We start from the raw sequence: 13260 nt of genomic DNA, 5'->3' as shown, positions 1-13260 counted from the left end.
CAATGTCTCGCCACTTACTTTCGCATATAATGCTGAACAAAATGGCTGCCAACGTCCGTAGTCATGACTACCCTTCATAGCTGCTGTCAGAGATGCATGTACATTGCTGGAAAGTAGACCAGCAATTCTACAATATATGTGACATTTTCTTTTTTTATCCAAGTTCATTAAACCCTAACTATAGATGGTAGATTTGGGTCAGTGTAACAAACCCACACTTTCATATATATGCAGATCTTGTCATGTTACACACTGCATATAGTGTTCATGTGAAAGATGGCGGCAATGTGTAGTAGCAGTCTCTGTCTTGAAATGGGAATGCAGAATGTGATGAATTGCTGACTTGGTATCTGACCTTGCTTGATGGACTATTCTACTGACAAACTTGAAATTTAATACCTTTGCCCCAGTTTTTCTTAGTTGGCCAAAGGAAGGTCACAAATCGTGGCCCATGTAACAGTCAAAAAAACCTCACACTCTGATCAAATTGAATAAAAATGTGAAAAATGTAGGCATTCTTGGGTATTGATTGAATGTACGCAATGTTGACTGTCTGTTGCCATCTGCCAAAGAAAGGGATACCCCATACCAAGAACATCATTGAAATACCAATGATATTTTCATCCCCCTACCCCTTCAGGTTGAAGCAGCTTCACTGCATTGTTTCAGTAGTAAAATAATAAGCAATTCTGAAAAAGATGGTGGCAGCCGTTTGGAATGAAGTCTGTGATAACATGATCAAGTAAACCATACTTTCAGTCTTATAGAACATTGAATGAGATATACTATCACATACAGTATACTACTGTGTGTGGGGGTAGGGGGTGTTAGCATGTAAAAATGTGTTATTAATTTGTTGCCCTGCAGATCTGGCTAAATATGACATTGTAAAATTGTGTGGGTATACTGTTGATTTGATCATTTGAAAAGAAAAAAATATAAAGAATCACGGCAAAAGAAATAGAGACAAGGAGAGGCTGGAGAATCAAGAAATGGCAAAGTGCACAAGTTGTTAAACAGATTTACTAGATTTTTTTTTTAGGTGGGAGGGTGATTGAATACATTAAACTCCTACACACACACTACTAACAAGAAGACTGTGATTTCACACACTGCATCATGTGCATGCATCTCTGTCCTGTTAAGAAATTCAATCCGACAAAACTGAACATAATGACTCCATAAGGTCAGCATATGAACATTTATTACAACGTCCAGTTTACATTTTAAACAACAATTAAATGACATGCGGCTTTCCTGCTTACCATCTTGTTCAGAAATGTTCAAATTGATCAAATCATACAAATGTTCTAAATAATATATTCACGTGTAACTATAGAAACATATTTTGAGAGAGAATTACAAATTTTGGCAAGTGTGTGTAGAATTAAGGAATGTTTAGGTATTTTATGAAATGTGTAGTATTTTAAATGATATCCAACCAAAATTACGGTTTCTGAATAATCAAGTATCCAAACACAAATTTCATGAAATGACATCTCATGATGCCTTGTGAAGAATTTCGTTGACAAAATACTAATCAAACAATTTGAATGGAGTAGAGTGCTTTGTGACATTTCATTATCTGAAATATTTCACAAAACAGCAAATGGAAAATAGCAGCAGAACTACTACTCCTACTAATAATGATAATGCAACATGCTGTAATCATAAAATGGGAATTTTGACATTCAAAACATTCCACACAAATATAACTATGAATTCCTAATTTTCTTGGGGCAAGTGTGTATATTTGCAATTCCATTACATACAAGAAGTCTAGCTAGCTCATCATATACTTTGATTAATGGTGAGAACCATTTACGTGCCCTGTCACAAATTACTATACCAATTTGTCATATCGGTTACCATGGTAATCGAAGGATTGAATAACAGTGAAAAGAATGCATGTATTGCTTACCGAGTGCTTTTATGAATAAGTTTAATACATCTAAATTGTGCAGGGAAATCTCAAAGGAACCTTTATCAATATTGCTTGTGAAATTGTATGCTTGTCCTGATGTGGAATTCTGTTTTATACTTACTTGGTTGATTTCAACCCTGAGGAAAAATGTAAGACTTGCAACGTTGTAAATACCTTCAATATTATGAGACAAATATCAGAAATTGTGTTTATATTTGGGTGATTTCAACCCATGAAGGGGTGGAGACTTACAGAATTGTGAATTATTTCAATGTTATCAGACAAAAGGAGGAAAATAATTAGCAATTTTTAATTTAGAATTTTAGTATTAAAACGAATTCTGTTCATACTTCAGTAGTTTTATGTCAAGAGGTCAATTTATATACCAATGAATTATTTCAATATCGTGAAAACAAAGATGTGAAAATTCTGTTTTTACACTTGACTAGTGTCGACTTGAAGGATAGAGACTTGCACAATTGTGAACTTCTTTTAACGTTGCGAGACAAAGGTGTAAAAATTAATCATTCAAAATTTTAGTATTTGATGCGAAATTTTGTTTATAAATTATATGTGGGTGATGTCAACATGAAGGATAGAGATTTGTAAAATTGTGAACTACTTTAAAGTTATGAGACAAAGGGAGGGAAATTTAATAATTGTGAATTTAGAAACTGTCAAAATATGAATGAGTGATTGAAAGGAACCTTTCTAATAATGAGAAATTTTGATGCCAAAAGACAAATATGATGCAGGTAATTGAGTAGACTTGAAAGACTTAGATTGATCATACCTGGAGGCAATAACAAACTCTGCTTCAAATACACATCTACTTGCAATGACCACCCTGACATGTATGGAATAGATAGATAAAAATGAAATGTTAATTAAGTGTCTTGTACCACTGCTTTTTAGTACTGTCCCCTACTACTATGCAATATGAATAAATAATAATCACATGTGAGAAATGCCTATACACACACATACGACCAAGACTTGACAAATAATAAAAGTAATTGAACCAGAAGTACTGCCAAAGTAGTCAATGTAATATGGTACATATTTATTGGCCCAGAATAAAACTTCTGTACCGATATGCTGAGAGAATACATTCTTGAAATTTCTAACTTGTTCAGTGGTGATGTATATTATCAGATGAATGTTTTTGTGTGTGTGGTGGTGGGTGGGGGGGGGGGTGAAAGTACTGTTCCAGTACACTGTGAATTCTTGAAAATGTCTAACTAGTTGGATGTTGATTTTTAGTCGGATGAAAATTTTTGTACTGGGGTAAGGTTGGGGGTTATGTAGTCAGACTCACGGTGGAGGTTTTTTAATATCGAAACACTTTTTTTTAAAGAATTTTTTTTAAAGAATTTAAGTAGAATGAAAAAGTATTAATTACATTCCTGTAGTGAAAATAGTAATTTACAGTATGTGAGGGAAAAGTATGCCCACTAATATTAGTGAACTACAAGACTGTTGTTGGTCAAAATGATTTTAAAACATGGGTTTTCTTGGAAGTCACAACATAGCAAGAACTACTCATCAACTACTGAATGTTGATGGGTCATATAAAATTACTGTGTGCCATTGAAAGTTGGGTTACTTGGAGGTTACACTTGTATGAAGTGATGACTGAAGTCCTACCAGTGCACCCAAAAATGATAAAAATTAATTTTCTTCTGAAGTCCTTGCATAGTAAGTGATGTGACATTTTTATGGGTCAGAATAGTCAGAGAGAGGGCACACTGGAGTGGTGATGACTGAAGTCCTAAAAGTTCAATGTATTGAGCAGTGCCCTTTCTCGCGGGTCATATGATAAAAATGTGTTTTCTTGAAGTTGTTATCACTTAGTATAAGGATTTTTGATGGGTCATAAGAAACTTGTGCATCAATTTGGCTGAAAGGGCAAATAAAGGTGAGCCTGCCTATTGATGACACTTGCTGTAGGGAGTTGAGCTCGTCCAGAAACTTCTGTCGTCGGCTTTTGAGCCAAATTGACGCTGTATTTTTTGGTCTCTTCAATTATAAGTTGAACTGCGTGCATCATTTTGGCATAAATATCAGAACACAAAGTTGTCGGTTTTTTTGAGAGAATTAAATAATTAAAAGCATGACAATATTGATATAATATAGTTTGTTTTCTTCCATGGATTCTAAGTAAATGATATGTGAGAATTTGAGTCTCGCCATACTGTTTTACGGTGAATTACGACAAGCTAGTTAAGAATATTCATCAATTTGAAAATAAACAAGAATTAATATAAATGTACACCAGGTATTAAAAGAAAATGACAAGTTTAAGATATGTTATAGATCTGATCTGGAGCCAGATGGCCGATAATTTATCACAATTGTATGCTGTCAAATAAGAGAAGATAAAATTATCCTTTAAGATTGCAAATTAGATGAATTACTTATTAGGCACAAATGGGTCCACAGATGGACGCCCATGGAAAGGGGAAATGTATATTTACATATAACTGTTGAAAACTTGCTGAGCAATTGCAAAAGTATGAAGTGAAATGTGAATATCCTATTCCATTGAAATCTTACCCTTTCCGGGATATGTCATGTATCTATCTATAGGAAAGGTCTGGAAACAAAGGAAACTAAACAAAAGAGAGAGGTCTGAAATTTAAAATTAAAAGAAATATTGAATGCACCACTTGTTTAAAAACAAAAATAACACATTAAAAGAATTCTGTATTATAAGTGAGATAAAATCATGTAAGCTGGTCTTAGGTTCGAGTTGTTTCCATTGTCCGATATGATCACACAGACTATTTCAGTAGAGAAGGTATTATTGTGCTAAAAATAAAGATGAATACTGAATGTGTATATTGCAGTGACCTCAATAAAAGTCAATTTAATTCATGGTAAAATACGTCTGAAATTTTCATTTATGTTGGAGGACAAGGAACTTTTTTTTTTTCTTTTTTTTTTTGTCATTGAACTAAGAATAAGTGAATGGTTAGCTTACTAACTCCCATTGTTGCCACTTGTGTGTAATTAGTTTGAGGAAACAATTACTGAAGGCCTAAATGACAGCCAAGTAAACACACTATTGTGGGTTTATAATCACATAATTTGGCTTCATACCTGGCTTATTACCATACTGTAAATCATTCTTTATGCTTGTTTTCTTTTATCTGAATACTAGACAACTCGACAAAATTTTAATTGCCAAATTGGTCATCTCATAGAGATGTTGGCAGTTTCCCTGTATGACACAACTTTGGCACGTGACCTAAGTTATGCTGTTCGATTTAAAAGTAAAATGACTTAAAAATGACTGTCAGGCGTAAGGTAATTTTTACAAATTCTTAGATATGTACTCTTATAATATAATCCATGCATTCGTAAGTCATAAACAGAGAAATGAAAAGCTTGCTGCCCAAAATTGAAGTTTTGTAGCAGGGTATGTCAAATCATTTCCTTGTTTTTAGAGGCATAATATGTAGAGACTGCGTATCCCTTTTCTGTTATTATATTACTTTACACATGTGCCATAGAAATTGTGTACAATCAATGATCACCACTGGTATAAAATAGTGAAACTTGATCTGCTCCCTACTTGAGTTTTATGCTTCTATTGGTGGTTATTTCAGGTACATGGAAACCCAAGAGGGAAACCGGGCTGGGCTGACTTTCATTCTTTATACACTTGTATTTCACAAGGCTTCCCTATAGAAGGTCTTGGAAGAAGCCCGATTTTTGTCTGTAAATTCCAGACATGCAATTCTTTCTAGCTGACTATTACGCTAGAATGTCTGGCTCCATATTCTTTAGTACGTTTTCTTGATGAAGCCATCTTGGCAGGGAAGCACGCCCGTATTCCATTCATTCATTGATTCAGATTTCAAAGAACACACCTTGGTTGCAGTATCCCTTTTGTTCATTTACTTTACCTTACCTGAAATGAAAATCAAGAATCTAGTTTCTTCATTTCAGGTGCTTTACAAAACCTGATTTGATTTTTTTTAATGCTTCCACCAGTCAAATAATCTGATATGAAATGATGTCATGAATTTTGAAGTAGGAACACGCAATGTAACTGGGTAATGAGGTTATTTTCTGGGAATCTGATTGGTTTAAATCTCTTTTTGTGTAGATTTACAATAGTCTGACAAATAAAGTTTAAAGTACAATGCTCTTAACTAAATGTTATGCTCAATTTGATGGCAGTTGTAGATTATTTTTTTTAAATGCTTAATAAATATTGTACCATGGATAAGCCAAAAATATGGAATTCATACCCTTGTTGTTCTACGTCACTGGTTCTGCTGTGTTAGAAATACGAGTCAAAATGTTCAAAATTGCTATTACTTCCCTGATTTTGCTTTGATATTACTGGAACTGGTATAATTATGTTATTCTCCAATATATTTCTTCATTCAGCCAGACAATACGAGTGACCTAAGGGTTGTCACTACTTCTCGTCTAGCAACTTGTAGTGAAAAAACCTCCTTAGGGCAGTCATATTTTCCTTGGCTGAGAAATGAAAGATCTTTGGAATAACACATTCACACACATTTTATATATATTATTATCTTGTAAAGATTGTGAGTGATATAATATGGTTGCTGTTTGTCAAGTTTAAGTATTGATATTGTAGAAATCCAATTTGTAAGAATGTTGGCTGTTATTTCTTTTCTGAAGGAGATAAAAACAAGTCATAGCTGTGTATTTTATTGGAAAAAGTGATGTGATGTGTATGAAGGATGGTTGTTGGACATCCGTATAATTGTCAAATATAATTGAAATGAAAAATTTATATGTAAAAACATAGCTGTTACTCTTCTTTTTTTTTGAAGGAGAAATCACGAACGAGCACAAGTGATATATTTTCTTGGAAGAGTTTTGTGATGTATAAATGATACAGGTGTTAGACTGTTTGATTGTCAATATATAATTGAAATGAAAAATTTATTTCTAAAAACATGATAGTAGTTACTTTTTTTTAAGGAAAAATCCCAAACGAGTACAAATATATTTTCTTGGAAAAGCGTTGTGATGTACAAATGATAGTTGTTAGACTTTGATTGTTAGTATATAATTGAAATGAAAAATTTATTGGAAGCTGTAGTTGTTAGGGGTTTTTTTGAGGGAGAAATCACAAACGAGTAAAAGTGATTTGTTTTCCTGGAAGAGTGTTGTGATGTGTTAAGGATATGGTTATTTTCAAGCTGTAGTTGGACTGCTTGACTATTATTTGCATTGCATGCTGTACTCTTGCGTCAGACAGCAAATCATCCGGTACAATGTTGCTCCAGGCATTACTGATAATATGGTGAGACAATTGCCTCTCTCATTTGATATTCACACACTGTCACTTTGTCTTATTATAGAAAATAGCAGATTATTTACTGCATTCATGGGTTCAAACAAAGAAAACTGAAAAAATGATACAATGAACAAAAGAACCAAAAACAGTGGCTGAAAACTATTAAAACGTAACCAATGATAACGAATAGTCAGTGGCTCACTATTAAAAAGCTATGACTTGTATGAATTGTTGAGTTTACTGATAAAATGACTTGTCTGTTTATTGATCTCATTTTGTGTGTGATATTTTATTGATTGGAAACCATGTAGACAGGTGGTAAACCTATCACAACATTTGACAATTTCCGTAGTACAATATTACGATGTATTATGTAGGGGGAGGGGGGCTTCATAGTATATACGTCCATCGGGCATCCTCCAAATGCATCAATACTCTTCCTATCGTTCTCACATTTCTTTGAATACACACAAAGAACAAATTTGTCACAAAAGGTGCAAAGATGAAAAATATCAGAAAATATCCATGAATGTTTAATAGTCAACATGTAAATAGGCATGCATGTCACTAGAAGCAGGTGACCCAACTGGTTTTATGAAAACAGTGGTGTTTAATGGCTATGGCAGCAATTATGGCTTCCTGTGTTGATCTGGTATGCAGTTGTAATTAGATGCATCGGTAGTGATTAAATTTCACTCCTGGGCAACACCTGCTCAGTCAAGTCACTGAAAACATGCAATAGTGACATGCAAAGCCTGTGGACATCGCAGACCTTTCCTTGGCCAACATGGCTGCAAGCAAGGTCATTTCATTGCTGGTTGATTGTATAATGTACTAGCGGAATCATAACAAAGAGAAAGCATTGTTACAGATGTTGTCAGTGTTCAAATTTTGACAGCTGTGTTCATATATATTCAGGTTCAGAAATATTCCAAAGGAGAGGGGTCATAAAGGTCGCATCATGAAGCATGATATTGCTCTGCTGATTTTCAGCGAATTTCATTCATACAATGTTTAGAATATATAGTAACTATATTAACAGGAGCAGTTTCTGGAGGGCAATTTATTTTATTTTTTTACTGCTACGTATGCAGTACAATACAGTAGCACTTTCTTGCATGTGATGGCAGTAGTCCTACTTACTTGCCGTATGTTATGGGGTCAAACTAACTATAATTGGCATCCAACAAGTCCAGTGATGGGGAAACTCTACTAACTAGCTAATTTCTGTGGTCAAAAACTGCCCTGCAGGCCGCCATGACCTGAAAGTCTGTATTAGTTCATGCATTCATTTGTTGAAAGTTTATTTTTCCCCAGAGCATGTTGTGGTTCACACTTCATAATGTTGTGACTTGTGTTGGGGGCATATGTTCAGTTTATTCTTTTAACCCGTGCTAAATACCAGACAAGTAAAAGAATTTGGAGTCCATTTTGGTAGAAAAATGAAATTGATGCATAACTACAGAGGCTTTCATTCTTCACAAATCTCAGATAAAAATTGAAAAGTACTGATTAAAAATATTTGATAAAAAAAAACTAATAAAAATAGAAATAATTGAAGGTCGCAAATCTCAAAAAGAATTTGTTTTCAGGTGACAAGCTCTTCAGAGTTATTCATATGTGCAAAGAGAAAAAATTATTAAAGAGACAGGCCGTGTCAAACAAAGGCCATTAGTCTGCATTGAATCTGCAAAACATATTAAAATGAGTCTACTTTGGCCCAAGGAAGTTTCACAAATTCCATGTTCAGTAGCAGTGTTCAGCTGTCATCAGTTGTTAACCATGTATTCATGCAGTTGGTGCTAGCTATCAAAATAACATGCATATTCACGTTCCCCATTGGAAGTCTTCCATACCAGATTGAAAGTGCCTAAAACTTCAACTGTCAACCCTTATATATACCTCAAAAACAATAAACACAAGTTGACAACACCAGATCCAATTTAAAGCCTGCAGGATTGAGTTTGTCGGCTGGTCAAGACATTTGGGAGCTCTTGGTAAAACTAGAAGCTGACATAACTTTATATTAATCTGAAGGTGATCCTAGTAGTAATCTATATAAAATGCCTTACAGGGTATACACAGCAGACAAAATTATACCCTATGTTATCACTTTCACCGATCAAATTTCAAACTGTGTTTTTCATGACTCCGAGATTCCGACTGTGGTATTTTCCATGTTATAGGAGAGATCTTGATGACTATAGTTGTCTAGGAGTTCCTTCACAGAAGTAGAAAATACATCAGGCTGTTCTTTATATAGGCTAACATTTTGAATACATGAATCATTAGAGTAGAAGTAAATAAAATATTGACCTGTTTGCACTTTCCTGTTCTCCATCGGAAGTTTTCCATATCACTGCCCCACAATTATACTGTCGGCCATTTTATCTACCTGAAAAAAAAAATTACCAACATTAATTTTTGAATTATTGCATCAAAAAATATGTATTACAATATCACATCCTTGTAATTTCAAGAATATGATGAAAGTTGATAACTCAATTATGTATTTAAAAAAAATTAAAAAAAAATTTTAAAAAGTTTTCAGTCTCTAATGTTTGAAGGAGAGAGGTAAAGCTTAAAAGTGTTTAATTACTTTTTATTGGGCTACTGTTAAATTTATAATTTTAATGAGTAATTGGATGGAAAGGGCATATGAACTCTAAAATTCTTTGAAATTGGAATTAAGACTGGGAATAGGAGGTATTATTGATGGTAATGGATATGGAAAACATGCAAAGATGCAGGACATATTTGACATATTACTGATTATAGTTTTATTTGTTCAGTTGACTAGCTGCTTGGTCCCATAAGACTTTTCTATATGAAAGTACTCCATGGCGAGTCTAATGTTCACATTCCTCTGGATATTTTTTTGGGGGTGTTCTCAAAGTGTGTAGTAAATTGAGTATTTTTATTATACGACAGTGTAATAAAATCTACCCAAATTCCCTGGTCGCTTTATTAGGATTCCCTTCAAATATCGGGATATAAGGATGGAATATTATGACAGTTCTTAGACTACCATATTTTGCCCATTGTTGTAATTTTAGTGGGAACTCCAGTAACAATGTATGGGGAAACTATGACAGTTCCATCAACTTTTCCCAGTTTGTTCATGGGGTTTGCATACCAAAATTTTATAATTTATGGGAAACAAGGCCAGTTTTACGAAGCTTTCCCCCGTCTTATCAGGATTTCCAATTCAGAATTTACACTGATAGACTTGTGAGGTTAAACTTTCCTATATCTTGATTTATAACATGCAAGTTCATTAAAATATTCTGTGGTGTTTTTTCTTGTTACAGGTCAAAGTTTGGGGTATGCTTTTGTTAACTACACCAAAACATCAGATGCTGAAAAAGCCATTGGAACTCTCAATGGCCTACGACTGCAAGCCAAAACCATCAAGGTAAAAACCAGGTCACATGTTGCAAGTATTTATGTTTTCAGTGCTGAAAACAAACAAGTCATTTACATCACTGTCATTCAATCTGCAATGTTCATTTCCCAGCCAAAATTCATAAAGTAGATCACAATTTTAAAATCACTCTTGAAACCCCACCTTCAATGTTCATCCCAGCCAAACTTTATGCAGTAGGTTCACAGTTTCCCTCTAATGCAAGTTTTCAGTTTTTAGTTCCTGAAAACAATTGTTACATCACTATCTTGAACTCTTTGCTCAACCCTCAATTTGCTTCCCAAAATTTAAGCAGCAGGTTCACGATTTCCCCCTTGTGCGGATTTTAGTCCGTGAAAACAAACCTATTATCTTGAACTCTCGGTGGTCATTCAACTTCCAATTTGCATCCCTGCCAAAATTCATGCAGTTTGTTCATTGTTGCCTTCTCATGGGAATCTAGCTAACTAAAGGTACTATTCCTGCCTTGTGAATCAAACAATAAACAAACAATGGCCAAATGTTTACAATGTGAAACTACTCTGCTAGTGAAGTACAGAGTCTGCAAAGTTTCACTTAAAAAAAAATACAGTAACAATTCTTTTAAAGCATTTCAAGGGTCACGGAATAAGAAAGCAAGGCTTATATATATGATTACATTACATAAACAGGGTATCACTGAATATACACTTTCAAAGAATATGTGGCAATTATGATGCATGAACTACATGTAGTTGCTTGTTGTTAGTCATCTCAACATGTTTCCAATAAGTTGCAAAGAAATTGTACCTGGAAGGAAATGAATAAAAAAGCAAGTGACATTTACAGAAAATTGAGTACATGTGTTGTTCACTCAATAATCAGCTCCCAGTATATATTCCGCCCATGGCAGTGCGAGTGTGAATAAGGGGGAAATAGTCCAGATAGTGTAAATGTTAACTTTTATTAAATTGCTAGGTATCACATGCTAGACCAAGTAGCCAGGCCATCAAAGATGCTAACCTCTACGTTTGTGGACTGCCAAAAAGTATGACTCAGAAAGATCTGGAAGAAATGTTTGAGCCAGTTGGACGTATTATCACATCACGAATCCTGTGTGATTCAGTCACTGGTAAGATTTGTTTTCCTTACAATTTTGTATGCTGCTGCTGTGACTCACAAAACTAAGATGGCTGCCTGCCCTACAAAAGGGATGATTCAACTAATGCTTGTACCGTATTTCAGACTCGCAGTTTTTAGACATAACATTTGCAAGATATTACTACCAATGCTGCACAAAGCTGTACAATTTTTGTCACCTGCCTGATAGATTTGTTCATTTAAATGCGAGGATATTATGTACTTAGTATGAGATTTAGAGATAACTGTCAATCAAACCAGCAGTCCATGATTTTGCTATTTTTACAAACTGGTGCAGATGTACAGTGAGAAAAAATACACATTTCCTGTGATTTGTATAGTGTGTAGTTTATAATCCTGTCATGAAATGAAATGGCAGGTTTCATTCACATGTAGATTTACAACTTGGAGAAAGCTCAGCTTTCACTTTCACATACAGCAAACAAAACTCTGCGTCAATCCCTATTTCAAAGATGATCACATTTGAAAATGATTTTATTCATGATTCTGCCAAGACAGATGGGGATGGGAAGAGGGAGGGGGGGGGGAGACAGACAAGTTAGTCTTCAATAATTACTGAGCCGCTGTGACAGGTGGCAGGACTTGGCAAAATGCCAAGAATCTGTGATTGATCATATTGTACATTGGTTTGGAAAAGTGAGGTGATTAAGCACAAGACATGGTGCAAGACTTGGTATTTTGTAAATACATCTATATATTACCTGCATCACATGCTAGCACATAGTACAGAACAGACAAAATCTTTCTCCTGTTTAAATTTTTCCAGCCAGGTCTGATGTGAACAAAAATTCTCTTAGATGATATGTGTTGAATTATTTCATAGTTCAGAAAATTATATGGACAATAGGTTAGATATATATATAGTTGTAGCTTGTCCTCAACAAGGAGAGTGGGAAGACTTTTCTAAGCACAAGCTTTGCTGCTAAGTGGTTCGGCTCTTTAGAAAGCTTGGTTTTTGAGTTTATACACGGCTGAACTTGTATGAGAAACCACTGAACATACGTATGTAGTTGTAGTAATGCGCAATGTGCTTGATTGTGTCAGAAATGAAATGGCAGCAATACAATTTTTTTTTTATAATTCTATACAAATGGCACACATGATTTGTCTCAGTGTCTTGACTGACGGGTATATTAATGATTTTTCATTATTTTCTTTCGGCCCAATTGTCCACATCAAAGTGCAAAATTATGCAGAAAACAATGGAAAAGAAAGAACAAAAGAACCAAAAAAACATGGGAGGGAAGACCGTCTTGAGTGTTATATTTTGAAAATGTTGAATTTCAAATTCAAGTGTCACTTACATGTAATTTTATAACGTTTCATGATAATTTTTCCAGAAAAAGGAAAACTTGGAATTGAAAAGCATGAATCCACATCCATTCTTACCGGTGAGGACCATTCATACTTTGTAGCCGATTTTAATAAATCATGTTTTTCAAACTCCTAAGCCTCCAAGATTGGAAACAAATGAAAAGAGAAACATTTTGTTACTAACGACGACTT

At 34.4% G+C, this 13260-nt stretch overlaps 1 protein-coding gene across 6 annotated transcripts in view; it reads left to right on the top strand.

The window, feature by feature from the left end:
• The window catches only part of LOC144436351 (ELAV-like protein 2), a 123899-nt gene that overhangs the window by 22954 nt on the left and 87685 nt on the right, over positions 1-13260 (top strand). For 4 of the 6 annotated variants that reach the window (XR_013480952.1, XM_078125127.1, XM_078125128.1 and 1 more), the window contains exons 3-5: positions 10523-10626; positions 11572-11725; positions 13095-13145. Coding sequence is in view for 5 of the 6 variants with exons in the window: in XM_078125127.1 (XP_077981253.1) it covers positions 10523-10626; positions 11572-11725; positions 13095-13145 (309 nt within the window). In the remaining variant the exon portion in view is untranslated. The remainder of the gene's footprint in view (positions 1-10522; positions 10627-11571; positions 11726-13094; positions 13146-13260) is intronic. The other 2 variants (XM_078125130.1, XM_078125129.1) reach the window with 1 other exon arrangement.

The sequence above is a fragment of the Glandiceps talaboti genome, chromosome 6, assembly GCF_964340395.1.
Source record: "Glandiceps talaboti chromosome 6, keGlaTala1.1, whole genome shotgun sequence".
Classification (NCBI taxonomy): Eukaryota; Metazoa; Hemichordata; class Enteropneusta; family Spengelidae; genus Glandiceps; species Glandiceps talaboti.
The sequence above is the reverse complement of the archived record's forward strand: the minus strand, read 5'-3'. Positions and strand labels throughout refer to the sequence as shown.